This window comes from Contarinia nasturtii, unplaced genomic scaffold, assembly GCF_009176525.2.
Source record: "Contarinia nasturtii isolate CC-2019 unplaced genomic scaffold, AAFC_CNas_1.1 Cnas_scaffold_1371, whole genome shotgun sequence".
Classification (NCBI taxonomy): domain Eukaryota; kingdom Metazoa; phylum Arthropoda; class Insecta; order Diptera; family Cecidomyiidae; genus Contarinia; species Contarinia nasturtii.
In genome coordinates this window covers 2,139,699-2,157,865 of record NW_022198708.1, presented here as the reverse complement: position 1 = coordinate 2,157,865, position 18,167 = coordinate 2,139,699, and the positions used below count along the sequence as shown (strand labels likewise).

At 32.3% G+C, this 18,167-nt stretch overlaps 1 protein-coding gene across 9 annotated transcripts in view; it reads left to right on the top strand.

Annotated features, from left to right (window-relative positions):
* LOC116345640 (glutamate-gated chloride channel) overlaps positions 1 to 18,167 on the top strand; it is a 74,325-nt gene that overhangs the window by 47,901 nt on the left and 8,257 nt on the right. For 7 of the 9 annotated variants that reach the window (XM_031775168.1, XM_031775166.1, XM_031775174.1 and 4 more), the window contains 8 exons: positions 3,203 to 3,267; positions 4,538 to 4,758; positions 5,151 to 5,233; positions 5,636 to 5,776; positions 8,023 to 8,144; positions 8,832 to 8,862; positions 11,227 to 11,441; positions 15,907 to 15,957. In XM_031775168.1, coding sequence (XP_031631028.1) covers positions 3,203 to 3,267; positions 4,538 to 4,758; positions 5,151 to 5,233; positions 5,636 to 5,776; positions 8,023 to 8,144; positions 8,832 to 8,862; positions 11,227 to 11,441; positions 15,907 to 15,957 — 929 coding nt within the window. The remainder of the gene's footprint in view (positions 1 to 3,202; positions 3,268 to 4,537; positions 4,759 to 5,150; positions 5,234 to 5,635; positions 5,777 to 8,022; positions 8,145 to 8,831; positions 8,863 to 11,226; positions 11,442 to 15,906; positions 15,958 to 18,167) is intronic. The other 2 variants (XM_031775173.1, XM_031775172.1) reach the window with 1 other exon arrangement.

The window sequence follows — 18,167 nt, the reverse complement described above, 5'->3', positions numbered from 1 at the left end:
AAAAATTAGTTAAATCTAAAAAAAAATGTGAATGAAAATAGATTTCAAACATTGGAAGTATCGTATGGTATACGTTGGTGACGATGCGTTAAAAACAAGGTATGTGTCATGATAAAAAAATGATGTGTAAATTCATCTCACACAGACACTGGAGATCACTGTATGTAATACAATTTAGTATACGATACTTGTAATGTTTGAATTTAAAATCGCTTAAAAATGTTGTAAATGTGCATTGACATTGGTAATTGTAATAAATAACATCTAAAATAGTATAAGTCATAGCAATTATAACAAATCATAAACGCACACAGACTATACCTATTCATATATCATTATAATTGCAAATGTGTCATAAACATACAGAATTCAAAAGTGATTTAATGAGCTTTAAAGAGCTTTAGCTTGAACAACGTGTTTATATATTAGATTTTATAAGATAAACACCATGCGCACAACACATTTTTCCCACCGTATTAAAAGTATTTCAGCAACTTCAATTGCATGGGATATTTGATCATCAATAAAAAAAAATGTACAATTAATGTTCACTTAATAAGTAGCAAGCATCCTCTGTTTTTCCCCTTAGGTTGCTGCTAGTGAATTTTACATCAGCGGTCTTATGTTTTACCATAAGTTATAGCCTTTAATAGTTCACAATGGGCTGCACATAGTTTTTGCAAAAAAAAGCTACACTACGGTGTCTTGCAATTAAGAAATTTCCACATTGCGTATAAATACGCCCATACATACACACATCTATGTGTAAACTATCGAATGGGAGCATTTTGCTGAAAAGCTGTTTGCTTCGACGACGATAAATCAATTTGGGAAAAATGACCGAGAAACAACATCGTGCCAAATTGATAGAAAACGATAAGTGCAAAACCAACGACAAACTTAACTATTTACACTGCAAAATATTTCAAAAAATAAACGAAACTACAAAAGTCTTTGGGTTCTTTCATCGACAACACTGTATTCCATGCACAAGAGACATATATATTGTTCGTCCAGAAGCCAACACTATTTTTTGTGCAATTCCTTTCAAATATTCCTTTCAATATTCATGAGTTTGTCTTGTAGTCCTGCAGGGGGTGATGGTGAACTATTGGCACCCATTTTTAATCATTACAACGCCTTTTACAAATTTATCGGCTTACTGAGCTTTTGAAATCGAAATTTTGCGAAATTTTTCATCATTCTCTAAGAAATTAAAGAAAGTAAATTTTAAATTTAATATTTTTATGCAACTCTTTGGGATTTTTTTTTTCAACTAAAAAATTGCATCGATTACATATAATTAGTACTTGATGAAATATGATCCGTAGTATTTGAAAAATTATAAAAAAGTCCCCTCAATTTTCGATGATTGTATTTTTTCTCTCCATGTCTCCATATCAACCCATTATGAAATTCAAACTGAAACAGCACGCATTGGACGTTTTTTTTCCTTTCACTTTTATTTGCCATATTGTATAATCTATAAAATTGAATTTCGTAAATGAGGCCTCGTTCAATATTTTCATTTAGTTTACGAGACGAACAAAATAGATTTATTTGATTTGTAAGAATTATGTTGATATTCGCTAGGGGTTAGACACTGGTAATAATAATCAGTTATCTTAGAATACCGGTAAATTTCGATTCTGTGTACTAGTTCTATGAATCTTTTTGTTATGTTTTTAAAAAAGTATTTCTATGTGGGTTCCGCCATCTTGGAATCGTGGAATGTTAAGAATCTTCAAACACAAACAGATTATTCATCTCAAACATATGTCCAACCCCTAGGATATTCGTGAATATGTGTATGTAATGTACTTGAAAATATAGATAGATTTTAAAGACTCTCAGCAAAAGTGTGTTTTCAACATGTTTGTCGGGAGAGAAAAAAAAATGCGATAATGTGTTATCTTTGTGAAAATTGCGTTGTAAAATACATTTATTATATTTCGATGGGTTTTATTTTTGTGTTTGTTTTGCACTCTTTAGTTCTCTAGATAACTGTAAATAGCCACTAAATTTTCGCACATTAAAAAAAGATGAAAAATAAACTAAATATGACCTAAAAATATCAAATAACCAATAGAATTTCAAAGTCGAATCCATTTTTCTTTCTGTGTTTCTTTTTAAATACTTTTGTGTATTTTTTTTTTAAATGTCTTTGTCGAAATTGGTTTTCACCTCGTAACTTCATCCATTAATACTTGTCTGCGATTTCCTTCTGTAACTTTAATGTTTCGATGTACTTTTTGTGGGGGAGATAACTTTGTCGCATGATGCAACCAAAAATAAAAAAACAGGCACATTTGAATGTTGTTACTCTTTAAGTGTAACACATTCCGAATTTATATTGAAAATTTGGATATAAAACTCCATTTTTTACCGTATACCATCAATCTCTTCGAATTATTTATTTATCGCATACCTCGACTGACCCCAAAATAAAAACATTAATTTTTTTCTATCGATTACAATTCAATGGACGTATATGTTGATAGAGTGTGTGGTCTGGCTGTTTCAAAATTAAAAAATATCAATTTTCTTACTGTGGATGGACGTTGGAGGCTCAATCCAAATGAATAAATAAGTGCAATTGAACATTTGTTCGGTACAAATGATTTGAAAGCGATCAATGTTATTGAAAATAGTCGACTGTTGAAATTTCCGACCGGATAATTGGAAAATTAACGAAGAACCCTTGAAATTGACAAACAGACGAGTGTAATATTATATTTGATGACACTTGATATTTCCTGTTGAACAAAATAAAACTAATATCGATATGTTGGCATGTTTGTTGCCGATAAATGTTTTCGATTTGGACATTCAAATTGAGTTTTGAATATTCGATGTACACGATGGACTGTACCAAGTTGCTACCAATATACAATGTTCAAAAGTGAGACCTAGTAAATATTGACATGAGCAAACAGTTTTCGTTTTGCATAATTCGAAATTTGTACAGCAGCCAGGATGACGAGTTGTCAGTGAAGAATATTGATTTGTCTCAAATAAATTAGCCTTCGAATTTGTTAAATATAGCTCTGGTTCAATATGAATTTTCCCAATTCTCTTAACAATCATTGAAATCGATGCGATGTAAAGTGTTACATACGTGTATACGTCATACGAATACATGATTCATTTTGCTTAACAAAGCTTATAATACCAAAAATATATCCTTGTATTCTCATTGCAGACACGTTGACTGTTAACGTTAGTGTACTTCTACTTAGCTTAGCGTCTCCGGATGAATCGAGTCTGGTAAGTAAAATCGAAAATCAAATCTCTTGTTCATTTTTGTCTCTTACTCTCTCACCGGTTACATAATCTGTTTGATATCATACAAAAACCGTAGTAATAGCATTCGACCGAAAAATGTATTGATTTTAATCGCATTTGATCCGTAACCTTACCCAAAGTGACCTTTAAACCAATGGAAAAATATTCACACAAACAAAAGCCGTGCGTCTTCAAAACTACACGCTACTTTGGAAACCGAAACGAATAGAGAAGAAAAAGAGTCAAGAAAACCCGGCACAAGCAATCAGCAACAGTGACACAACGCATTGAAAATGAGCATCGACGTTAAACTGAACAAAACCAAACAATGCGCAAGATAACGGAATGATATAAGCAAACAGAGAAGAGTGAAGAAAAAAATAAGAACAAATCGATTGAGCGAGAAAAACGAAGCTCATAAAAGAAAACATGAATTTCGAATAAAGACATTAAAATAATATCCTCACCCTCGTTGCTTCACGCGCGCTCACAGTTTTACCATATAAAATGAAAGTTTCATTGAACATCGCAAATCATCAACCGAAATACGAAACGCAATATAAACAACGGATAAAATAAAAGGCATTACTATGACTGAATCAACCGAAGAAAGAAAATCATATTCACCTCTCCCTACTTGCCGTCGATTTTTTTTTTTTTTTTGAATACATTTGCATTTTGATTGGTTATAGCTACAAGCGGTTCGGTTTGATGAACGTAAACACAAATCATCAATGTGCACCCATTTTAACATTACCAGTATCAACATCACCATCACCGTTTTCATCATCGACGTAATCCGTTAACGTCATAATCAGCATGGCTGAAGGGCTTGTTTGACTCATAATCATTCGTTCGCCTCGATAAATTCACATATTGCCAACTAGTAGAGGAAAAGAAAAATTAATTTCACAAAAATGAATTGCGTGAGGGTGTCACAAATTCTTCAAACAGTTAAGCTTCGAAATTCCATTTGGCTTTTTTTATGTTGCTCTGCCAGAAGCCATTCGGTTGTTCAACTACCGCTTTTTTGTGTGATGATATTGTAAAAACTATCATAGCATATTTTGTCAATTGTTCCATTCCCCGTGTATGTCGAGGATAGCATTCCATGTAAAGTGATTGTTGATTTTTATATATATATTTGTTCCTTTTTCTGTAACGTATGCAGGGTATTTCGTTCACTTACGCCACAAACAATTCAATGTACTCTATCTGTCTTTTCCCTTTTCTTTCTTTTCTCTCTTTCTAGAAATATGAAGTTGAATTTTTATTGCAGCAACAATGGTACGATCCGCGACTACGGTATGCAAATCAATCGCAATATGAATACTTAAATGCGATCCACCATCACGAAGAAATATGGTTGCCCGACACCTACTTCATAATGCATGGTGACTTTAAGGACCCAATTATTCCGATGCACTTTGCACTACGAATTTATCGGAACGGCACAATAAACTATTTGATGAGGTTCGATATATCTGCTTTTCGCATCATATATGGATTGTTCCAAGAATGATCGAGATAAATCATTTGAAATTCAAATTGCATTTTCCATTTTTACACATACACACACACATTGGAATCTCGTTGGAATGCTCACTGTGAATCGGTCGGACATTGAATGAATTCTAGTTGGCAGAATGGTTTTTGATTCGATTAAATCCGTTTAAGATTTGTGATTTTCCAAAATGCAGAAACAAAAAACGGAGATGCCATACTCAACCCAAACACAGCTTGAGCGCGCAAAGATTCCAATTCATTTCGAAAACTTTTTTTTTTTACTCTCAACATCGTGCCTTTTTTCATCTTATTCACGCTCTCTTGATTGTTGTTTTTTTGTTTTCTACTCATTTTCATAGACGACATTTGATTTTATCGTGCCAAGGACGGTTGAATATATTTCCATTTGACGATCCCTTATGCTCATTTGCATTAGAAAGCAGTAAGTACACAATGTTTATAATTCAAATTTTACCATTTGTTCGAAATTAATTGTGTTGTGACCGTGCTAGCGCAATACAGTACATTGCTACACGGAGGAGAGAGATATACAGCAAAACTGAAACAATTTTTAAATTGTAATATAGTGTTTGGTTATTACATAAGGCATTTTTTTCCCGCATAATTTCAATAACAAAAAAATTTAAATTTTAATTCATTTTCACTTTGCTTTTCTTTATTCTTCTCTCGTTTCTAATATACACAATTTGCATAATAATTACAATGCAATGACAAAAACATACAAACAAATGGCACTCTATCCATCTTTATTTCGCTATCTTACTCATCTGACTGTGTGTATTCTCCGTACACTGTTTCAAATGGCCGATGTCCATTTCCAAAGTATCGTACGAATTATCGCATATAACATATGTTTGGAAGAACGATGAGGATACTTTACGTAAAAGTCCATCTTTAACAACGCTTAATGCATATTTAATACAAAATGCAACAACTACGTGCCCGATTAAGGCTAGCTGGAGAGGTAAATTTTGAAATACATTTCTGAAATCAAACAAGATATTATTATTATTATCATTGAGCATATTATATACACGCACTTTATAAAAGAGACGTTCGAAGTGAATATTTGGTATGACTTTGTGTGTGTGTGTGTGATAGAGAATGCGTGAATATGCTGTTTTATTGCGTTTCATTTGGTTTCGATTCCCAGATACGCGATCAAGATGAAAATGCTTAAATCAAATAATTGTGAGCAAAGAGTAAATGTGAACAGTACGATTCGTGTGTAATTTACAACATTAAGTGGAAAAAAATTTCGTTTAATATTTATCAGTTTTGAAAAAGGGTCGACAGTAATCGAGCTGGGCGTTATATTTTCAAACTTTGGTTGGATTTTTTTTTCTTTGTAGATCGTGAGTATGTGTTTGTTTTTGTGTGAGATAAAGCTTGTACTCCCAATGCGGTTATAGACCCGAAGCATAGTGGAACATTTTTATGCAACCGTAACGCGTACGAATAAGCTAGAAAATTAGTTATTAAAGGTTACACCAATTTATTCCATAAACTATCGATTCCGAAAGTTTTATTATTCCCTGAGCATGCAGTTGGAGAAATTGTAAAAAATGGCCGACGAGTATTTCAAAATATCTTGAATATGCATACTTTATTTTATATGCGACGAAATGGAGGAAACACATCGATTTGCATGCATTATAAAAAGTTCAAAGGCATTTTCCAGCCACGGTTGTTTGGAACATAAAACTTTTGCCGAATAAGCATTGTGAGACGATGACGATGACGACGACGACAACAACAACGACATTATGACGGAATCCGGCAGCGGTTGAACATATAAACGAAGCAATATCCTTCATTATTCATTTCGTTGTTAATGTGAATCGACCGAAACACGAACGCATGAAAATTCCGGTACGTTTTTAGTGTATTTGGAGCGCTTTAACGGAAGACTAAAAGCATTAAACATAAAATAAAATAGCAATGTGATTCATCGCTGTGAATTGCTTTCACATGGTTCTATAGTATACAGATTTTATTTGCATTTTAAACACAAAGCGGAAATTCACTGAAGATTGATAGCATAACACCTTCAACATCAGACAACATTATCAGTTTTGATCGTGTCACAATGGTTTTGATTCGTGCCACAGCAAAATACCACAGAAGTTCATCCGGACCGGTAATTTTTTCGTCAATTTTTTTTTGTTCGTCTGCTCAGCTCCCTTCGTTTCGTTCCCCTTTTTACCGTGAATAATATTAATTTTTCTTTTTTTGCTTCAATTTGTTAATGGCGGATAACAATTTTATCTTGAAAAGTTTATCACGCTCAAAAGTTAATTGAATAAAACAGATGTTTGACGCATAAACAAAATCTCATGATAATACATCGCAGAATTTGTAACAAGTCGTGCTACATGCCACTAAAGACAATGACAGTCCCCAATGATATTTTATTTGAATTTTTGTCTTGACATCAGTGAAACGTGCCAAAGTGTTGGTAATACAAACTTGGTATGCATGTGTATGAGCGCATACCAAGAAAAAAATATATAATGAAAATATTTGTAAGGGCATTCACAAATGTATGTATACATATTTCATTGAGACTGTATGTGACACATACTATGTGTGAGGTTGATGTATGAAGTTAGTTTCCACTAAATGCCAAATGAATAATGAATCAGTTGAGTGAAAAATTTACAAAATGCACCTGCAATTACTATGGGCGATAGGCGACACGATGGTAGATTGGAGTTGAACGCGAAATAGAAATGGTAACGCAAATGAGTGGCTCATTTAAAGCTACCATTTAAATTGAATGAGTGTCTTTTTCATTTTTATAAGAGAAAGGTATAGGTCGACAAATTGGCTGATTACAATCAATGAAAGAAGAAAAAGTTGAAGAAAAAAAAAACAACGAATGAGCATCATGAGCAATTTACAAAACGAGTGAAACTTTTGCTTCATTTGAATGTCCAATTGAAGTACGATGTCGGTTGCACGACACTCACTCTTGCACACAAACAGAAATCCAACTGTGCAATGAACGCCCGTAAATGATATAATTTGTATAAATGTGTCAGTGTGTGTGATAAATAGCGGCAATTCGGTCAGATTGAAATTTGAAAATGATGTATTCAACGCGTTAGCATGTTGAGAATGAACGAGCGCACAATATATGTCATTAAAAACAAAAGAGAAAACCATTTTGAAATACCGCATGTTAATTTATATTAATTTAATTTTCAGGTAATTACAGTTGCCTTAAGGTTGATCTCATATTCACAAGAGACCGAGCTTTTTACTTTACAACCGTATTCATTCCGGGCATAATTCTGGTTACGTCATCGTTTATTACATTTTGGTTGGAGGTGAGCGCACTTTTTTTTTGGTATTTATAATATCCGAAAATGACCTGTACGTGAAGCAAAATATAATATGCTAGCATAATAGTTGACGTTCGTTTTCGTCCTTCTTTAATAAAAATGTAATGACGATTACGGTGTAAAACACGCCACATTTTCATTATCTCTATTTTTGCATTTGTTTTTTTATTATTAATCTCTAATTTTACAGTCAAGAATTAAAATTATGATCCTTTTTTTAATATTGCAAGATTTTCATTGGATTTATCTCAATCTTAAGAATTTGAATGTTTTCTTCTTGATTGAAAAAAAAATGTGACCAAGTCAATACTGGCTGTAGGTGACTATATTTATCAATTTTACATATTGGTATGGACTATAGTCACTTAATTAGCCAGTCGATTATTTTGGGACATTCTCATTGATTACAGTTAATTAGTAAAGGTCTGCCAAAGTTGTCTGCTTTTTCAGTCAATCTGTCCCAAAAAAGTCAGTTATTTTTTTTCCACGCGCGCTTCGTTTCGAAACATTCGAGAGGACGTCTGTCAAATTAAAAAAAATTCCGTTATTTAACCTTAACGCATATTTTACGTTATAGCAAAATCTTATTTCATGATTGAATTTTTTTTTTTTTTTTTCATTTTTACGGCCATTGTTCATCTGTAATATTATTTTTACTTATCTATTTTACAGTGGAATGCTGTTCCAGCTCGTGTTATGATCGGTATGTATCTTCAATGCATATAGATTTATCTACGGCAAAGTAAATGCGGCCAAAGCAGTAACCTCATCCGTGTGGTGAAGATGCTTTTGGTTAAAATATCATCATTGCTGTGCCAAGTGCCCATATATTTTGACGAATCAAAAATAATGATGTATATGACATGTGATGTTTGGAATTATTTGAGCAAAACATTCCGATTTCACCACACAATTGAGGTTACTGTCAATTGTCGTTTCATCGCTAAGATTTAATGTGACGAGTTTATGCAACGTGATTCGAAAGTATATCGCTACGTATATTCTACCGAAATTTTATTTACAAAAAGGGCAAATCCTTCCAACTTGACGCACTGTACAAATGCATTTAATATGAGCCAATTACGAGAGCAAATATAGTTGTACTCCGGTAGTTCGAACCATTTGATTTTCATCAATTTTCGTTTTTATTGCCCATAGTCGCATATAAAAATAATTTAAATTGTTGAATTCTCTTCTGGCAATCCAAATTCAAATAATTTGAGTACCATAGCCCAACTGTAGTCCCCCATTTGTTTGCTATGCTCGTTCAAATATGCTTGCAGAATATGAATTGCGTTGCAGAATCATCAACAACACTATCAACCGTTGGAATAACGATCGTTTGGTAAAAATGCACAACAACTCTCAGTACAGATGAATTTTTATTATCAACTCCTTCTCTTGTTTCCCTCTAGTTGTCGAACGTTTTATTTGGATAAATGGTTCAAATGGCACGCTTCCTTTCTGTCTCTCTCTCTGTCTCTCTTTTTCTCAGTTAATTCGATTAACGCACAACCATTTAAATTACAAATGGAATCACATTTTGAGCTTTCATGGCGCCATACTCACTGTTGGAATTATTAAAATAACTCTTTTGGGGCCACGAATCTTCAAACCATTTTTAAATGGAATGCAAAACAAGAGCAAAAAAACGGTTGAGATTAATACAGTCCATTTTTCATTGTGCTTGAACTTTCACAAAGAAACAAAGTGCGTTGCATAGTCTACTTCTCTCTCTCTCTCTCTCTCTCTCTCTCTCTCTCTCTCTCTCTCTCTCTCTCTCTCTCTCTCTCTCTCTCTCTCAGAGCTTTGATTTGAGCAGACATTATATTGAGATGTTTTCATCCAGATATCGTCAGGAGCTGAAATGGAGTGAAAACAATATAAGTGATTGTAGCAATGTAAGTGTAATTATAGCCAGATGAATGGCTGAAAATATCTCAATATAATGTCTGGTCTTGAGTGTGGTTGAAAAAATGCAAAATTACATGAAAATTGTCGCCATTATGCTTGACACACAACCAACAACTGTACGGCGAAAATAAAAAAAGCGCGCACACTGTCTTGAGTTAATGTGTTTATAGTACTAATGTGTACTCTCCCTCGCACCAATTCGGTTGTTAGATGATGCCATTGTTTGTCGGTGCAATGCATTTTGATTGTGACAAATGAGCCCTTTCAATGTTTTATTTTTACTATCCAATTTACTGCCATCCAAGTTCAAATCCAAAGCCAATTTTTCCATCGTAAATATGTGTGGCGTGGTGTGTGCGTTCACCGGTGATTTAATTTAAATCGGTGACGTACATAATTCTATAATTTTAATGAATGTACGATGGCGATGTAGTTACCTGGCACAGTGGTACACATAAAGCTTACAAATATTCTATGTTATTACAGTGTATGCACACGTTATATACGTATGTGTGTAAGTTAATAGTCGAAATGCCATATATTTAATTAGATTTAGCATGCACACACACACACATCTCATACTAATGACGTGGCTACAATAACTGTACTACCTATCAAATGGACAAAAGTGTCCACATAGACGTTACATTACGCTGATGTCCTGAATTTCATCGAAAGTGAATGAGAAAATAAAACACTTGCCAAAATGCTGACGAGAATATTGTTGTGCACTGATACTGAACTGTGCACTTAAATACACTTTGTGCGCTATGCACAATGACCAACAGACACAAAGACACACACTGTGAGAGAGAGAGGAAAAAATAACGATTATGCGGCAGTTAAGCGCTACCATTTATTGCGGAATTCAAGTAACTCGACACATGTGAATAGAATAAAGTTTGTCAAACATTTTCCGAGCAAAAGCAATGTGTATTCGCAACGTTATTTAGTTTCTTGATGGTTTCAGGCCACACTTTCACACCACATGCAAAAACCAGTCAAAGAACAAGATTGACCGAATTTATTAAAATAATTATGAAGTAAAGAGCAAACACTAATCAGATAAACACTATCCATATAACATGTTGTTCTCTCTTTCTTTTTCTTGTCATTATTTCTTTGTTTCTATCTCTTATCTTTTCGTGTGCAGGTGTAACGACAATGTTGAATTTTTTCACAACATCCAACGGTTTCAGAAGTACACTGCCTGTGGTATCGAACTTAACGGCGATGAATGTATGGGACGGTGTTTGTATGTGTTTCATTTACGCATCGTTGCTAGAATTCGTTTGCGTTAATTATGTTGGCCGAAAGCGTCCGTTACACAATGTCGTCTATCGACCTGGTGAAAATCCGGTTACACAGGTAAAATATCTCTTTTCATCTGTCCCGCTCTCTGTCTCTATTTCTCGTTTCACTTCGTTCCGACAAAACAAATTTAAAAAAAAAAACGATTTTTTTCCTTTTTGTCTAAACTCTCTTTACTATACGATCGTGGAACAAATTTTTTTTGCTTATGTACTTATTTCCATGTTATGCAATATATGCTTCCGAATCTGTTCGAATTTGATTTTTTTCTCATTTTTTTTTTGTTTTAATTTTTTATACGTAAACATAACACAATTTTTATGTTAGTGATGTAAGAAGAAGGAGAAAAAAATGCAGAATCATACCAGTAGATGTGACTGCGCTCGCGCTTGTCAAGATGTTAAATTATCTTGACGGCAACACTTTGCATTTGAATTTTGCTTTTAAATCTAAAACCGATTTTTATTTGAAGCAAAAAAACAGGATGGCACAAACGGATTACTACCCTTGCTTATATGATTACGATACTTACGAATATGGATAAGCGTTTAGCTTTTTTATTAACATATATGTGTTTGTATTTATTTGATTTGGTTTTTTTTTTTTTTTACTATAACTATATTTTCTTTCGTTTGTATAATAATGCCTGTTGTAAAAAATGGAATCAAACGGTAGTCAAAGGGAAACCAAATAAATCATAAAGTCAAAACATAGCAACCTTAGCGATGTACAAAGAAAAGCATTGACAGGATGAGATATAGAATTGTACAGTCTTTGTACAATGCTGTGATGATAATGTCGATGATAAGAATTTATATGAATTACATTTGACAAACGACAACAATACATGTTCATCACACTTGAACATGATTATCACTATAATTTTTCATTATGAACAGCAGATCCAAAGTGTTAACAAAATATTTGGACAACAACAAAAGATGTGTGCGTTTGTTTTCAATAACATACAGTTAAAACCCAATATCAATATTTTTTTGTTTTGTTGTTTATTCCAACTAAAAATGTAAATATACGTTTAATGCTAAAATTATAAATGGATTGAAAATTGAGAAGAAATGAAACAAAATAGAAAATAAATAAAATAGAATGCGAATAATTCAAGACAAATTTCTTAAATGTGACTTAAACAACTGAGCTGAAGACGGTATCGGTGACGATAAATTTTACCTGAAAATCAGAGGAAACCAAACAAATACGAATATTTCTTCTTTTTCTATCTCTTATATATGTGTTTGTGTGTTTCGTCCGAGCAATCTATCATTTCTTTTATTCATATTTATAAGTATTTCATTCAGTTAAACTTCTTTAAAAAAAACAAAAACAAAACAAAATAATATATATTTCACAATATTCACATTGAACAATTATCTCTTTCTATATATTCTCGACGATCAAATAACACAATGTTGTACGAGTGTTGGCAATTATTTATTTATTTTTTTTAACATTTCAACAGTTTTCTCCTCTGTACAAGTTATACAAAATAGTATTCGATGTAGTGTGATATAATCATCCAATTTCTTTTTCCCTTCAAATATATAAATAATATCTGCTTTGTACTATGACTAAAAAAGAATAAGAAAACTTACGTAAACGGTGATATTTATAGCTTCTGACCAGGAGTCCAAGGGGTCAGTTCATTTCCCGTTCCTCTGGATAGTGGATTTAAATATTTATCTAAAATATGTTTAAAGAACTTTTCTGCTTTTCACTTCGATCGAGATGAGTTTAACTATAATTATCAGCACATACAGCCAGATAAATTTATAAGCAATGAATCAGCCATCTGTGACTGCTCTTGTAAACAGTTCAAATGTAACAAAATGACAAAATTTATCAATAAATTATCCATATGGATGCGTCAACGTTGACTTTATCTGACGGCATGTCCTGATAATTAATAATTTTTACTTTCTTTTTCCGAATAATGTTGAATTCAATCATCCCCTTGGATTGTCAACATCAGAAGCCATGATAATATTGCTGCTGCACAAAAGTTCTGGTTGATATTTTAAATGAAAAAAAAAATCCCGTGATGATCTCTCATAGCAATTCAACAATGAACATTCATGTATATTACAAAGCAGTTTTCCACTAATTGTGATTTCTCTACTTTCCATTTATGAAGCATACTACTTTTTGTTCTAGTTTTTTTTCGGTTTTCAATTTTTAATTTATTCACACAATTGTCTCTTTTTTATTGTTTTGGTTTGTCCGTTTTGTAAGTTAAGCAGTGTTTTTTAATCGTTGTTTTTTTTTCTCTATCTCAAGTGTGCCAAAATAGAGCAAATGGTCTTTAACCCAAATCAACAAAATGTTTAAAACATCATTTGTAGACCATATCTCGGCTTTATTCAAATTGAAATCTATTCAAATGACGTATATGCGAAATAATCATCAAGAATTGTTAAAATTCGATTTGAATATGCACAGGCCAATGAAATGGAATTCTTCTTGATTCACATAACACACAGACACACAGACACTCTTGTGTTGCTTTCAATTTATTTATTTTTTTACATTTTTGCATACAGACGTGTCAATATTTTGTTTTTAAATTATTTCGTAATTTATTTTAAAGCGAGAAATTATGAGTGTAAGCTAATCACGAGTTTAATGGTAAAATATGCGAAACATATTGACGCAATGACTGTGTGCAAAAAAAAAAAAATAGAAATTATATGAAACGATGAATTTTTTTGCTATATTATGTAATTGCGTTTGTGTGTGTTTCTGTCAGCACATTTTTCACACCTTTTACCTTATTTCACTAGGATAACGAAATCAATACCCAAGGAGCAATTGTGAGCAATTTTTGTTTGTTTCAAAATGCAATTACAGTTCAAATGACCATTTTAACCACCGTGAATTTACGTGTACAATTGTGTTTTGTTGTTGGTTTTTCCCATTTCATTTCCCTTTTAAGCCTTTTTTGAAAAACATTTGCACCGAAATACAGTTGAAGCATTTGGTCAGGGTCAAAATATGACAGGAATATAATATTCAAATTTATCATTAAAATAGAGTCAAAGTTATAACAATAATGAAAAAAAATACCAGATTAAAACGTGGTTTTTGAAATGATCAATAAACATTCGAAAAAAAAACCTTTTTATCGATTTTCTATCAAATATAATTAGTACAAACAATTTTTTTTTAGTACAAACAATGATATAGTAATTCAAAGAAAAAAAAACTACCCAATTAAAACCACATATGCGCCGAATACATGAAACCATTGTGTCTACAAAATCTATAAAATAAACAAAACACACACACACACACAATGCCATTAAAAACACACCGTGATCTATTCAAATTGTGAAAGTATATCAAGTCTCATGAGAAATTGTTTGAACTTATTCATTGATGAAAAATGTTTCCACTCTTCGACCAGACCGTCGCTATTTAAGCTAAAGAATCGAAGCTAAAAAAAATAACTAATTCAATTTTATTTCGATGGATACAACAACCAACTCAAACATGAATGGAATGACACGAAATCGAACATTAATTTCAGACAAAATCAAAGGAAAAACCCAAAAAATAACAAATAAATAACTAGCACAATAGAAAACCATAAATAAAACAACAGCAAAAACAACATGAATATGTCCGTTTATATTTATCCGCACGAAGTCATGAACTTGTTGAGTTTCCACGCGATTTAAAAATCGCATTGCATGTATGTGTTCGTGTTTCACACACTGTGGAAAACCTAACAACCGTAATGAGTTTGATTTTTTTGTTATAATTTTTAATTTTGGTAATTTTTGGAATTTCTTTTTGACAAAGAAAATCGCAACTTAAGCAAATTTGTTGTGTCCATCATTTAACAAGAAACCAACAAAACAAATAGATAATTTCATCTGGTTGTTTTTTTTTTGATATAGCAAAAAACATGTAATTTCACTTTTGTGTCCCCTAGAAAATCACACCGGCACATTTGCCATATCTCGAGTCTCATTTTCAATCAAAATGTAAACAATTCCACAGCAACCCCACACGGGCATACAATGGAACTGTCGACAGTAAATGGCTTGTTTTGGTGGTGCACACTCGAACAATATTATAAATGAATGAAAACATCATTCGATTTTTGATATCTCTCTCTCTCACACACACACACATAAACAGACGAATTATATATATTTCCCATAATATTGTGCGTGTGTGTTTCCCATATTTTTTTTTTCGTCTTAATAAACCTTATATATTTTCCAGTAAAACATTTATTTTGGTTTCTATTGTTTTATTTTTAAATTTGTGTGTGTTTTGTTCTCTGTTAATTTTGTTTATTTCCTTTATGTTGGCCATTAATTTCATGCAAGCATTTTCTTAGAACCGAATAATCAGCAAACCAAATTAGATAATCGATTATGAGCAATGTCAAACAATTCAAAACCCCAAAAAAAACAACAACAACAAACAAAATCAATCAAAATCATTAAATCTTAAAGTGTGTTTAGTATGAACCAATATGTGTAATATCATTTTCTAGCGACTTCCAGCTGTACTTAGCCGAATCGGAGTCATCTTGGCTAGTCCTCTGGTAAGATATTTATGAATACATAATTTTTGTTTTTGATTTCCTCTTTTATTATTTTTACCCTTTTGGTTTCCTATTTCCCCGACCCCCCCAATTCCTCAGAAATGAAAAACAAAACAACTTTCTCTCTCTGTATCTCATGTTTATCTATATCTTAATGTTGCTCAAACACCATATTATACACACATCACATTCACATTACTCATTAAGGTAGCTTATTCCATAAGTCGTTGATTAGTCGCATTGTTTCCTTTTTATATTCTTCATTTAAATCTTTATTATAAATTGATTGATGGCAGCAGCAGCAGCAGCAGCACATAAGTTTGTGTATTTGCTGTTTAGCATCAATTGACATTTTGAAAACGAAACAAAAGAGTAATAAATAAACCACATAATAAGCAAAATCCCGTTTGTACCATAAGTCGACAGTAGATCCGATATAGATTTAGACAACACCTACATATTTATATATATCTCTCTCTATATATATATATTATGCAATTTATCACAAAACACTGCAATTTTGACATGCTTCCGATTCGATTTGTGCACGTGACAAGCCCCCTCCCCCAGTACATACAACAGCTTCAAATTTGGAATTGAAATCGAGAATCAATTGCTAATCGCTTTTTTCCGCCATTTTCCGTGCATTCACAAAATTCGTCTAGCATATCAATGCAATGAACAACAATTTCACTGTTTTTTTTTTTAATTTCTCATCCGTTTGCCTTCCATAAAATCATTTAGCAACGCATTTAGTTCTCCCGTATGAATCTGGTTTCATTTTGTTTTTGTTTTGTTTTCAATTGTACACACGCAAATACAGAGACATTCACTCACACACCTACAGATATAAACACAGTAGCGTCACATAAACAATTTGAAACAAACACATAATAAACACACTTTAAGCTTTCGAAATCTTGTGTATTCGATTCGACCATTATCATATATCAAATTTATATTTGCCGCTTTCGATGTATACTATATTGTGGACATTTATTGTATATATTATACATATCTATATATATATTTATAAATATAAAACGATTCACTCAATCCTTATTTCATTTGTCTCTGTTGAAATGAATCTTTTTTCTATTTTTTATTTAGTGTACTTTCAAATCGATCATTATTATTTTATTTTCATGCATTTTTTCTATCTTTCTATCGATCTCTTATCATATGATTTTTTGGCCTGGTTTCATTTTTTCTTTCATTTCATTTCACTCCACTCAATGATATTTCATTTTGGAATTTGTATTTTAGAATTACGAAAAAGAAGAAAATGTCTGGTCAATTTAAAAATTTGCTTTGAATTTATTTTAACGCTATTTTCCCCAAAATAATCATAATATAATCATTGTAACAACAACATTAACAAAATGACAAGAATTACCATAAAATGTACTGAATTAAAACATATAAACGAAACAATTGATTTGATTAATGAATTCAGCTCGCGCACGTTCAAAACAATTTAAAAAAAAATACTACAGAAATCTGATTGTATGCATCTAACGGACGGAGCGATCCGAATACGTTGTATGAGTGTATAATTTAAGCATTAAATGCTATTTACTTAACTGCAAACGAAACAACAGAAATTCTTTCAATATAATTTTCATTTTTTTTTTTCAAATCTTATTATCATTTTATCAAGTTAAATAAAAAATGATGCGTACATTTAGTTTTGATAATTTATACTTCTTTCTTCAACCATATTTTCTGAAACAAACAATCCAAACAACGACTTAATTTTCAACAAAGACGAAAAATCAGCCAACGATTTTCAGGATATACAGTCAACCCACTTCATTGGCGCTGATAAATCCAGCCGAATATTTTAGTGTATAAATCGAATGCGCTTTCAAAGCAATGCTCGCATAAAGTGTATGTCTGCAGTGTGTACGGTGATGAAATGAAGTCTTTACTCTGGGTCTAGCTCTGTAAGTGCTAAAATACCCGGCTGGATTTATCAGCGCTGATAACGTTAGCTAACACCATGCCTTGATTCTTTTTTCGTGCCGAAGATTTGTACTTCTGCATTGAACCTCTGCGAAAAATGGGATAATCGAAAAAAAGTACATTCTGTCTGGGATGTATTTTTATTGTGGTAACGGTGCTTGGTTCTCAAATACATCCTCAAAATAAGCGGGGAATGGATGTTTCGGTGAATCATTGAGCTAATGACATGATCAGAAAGTATGGTT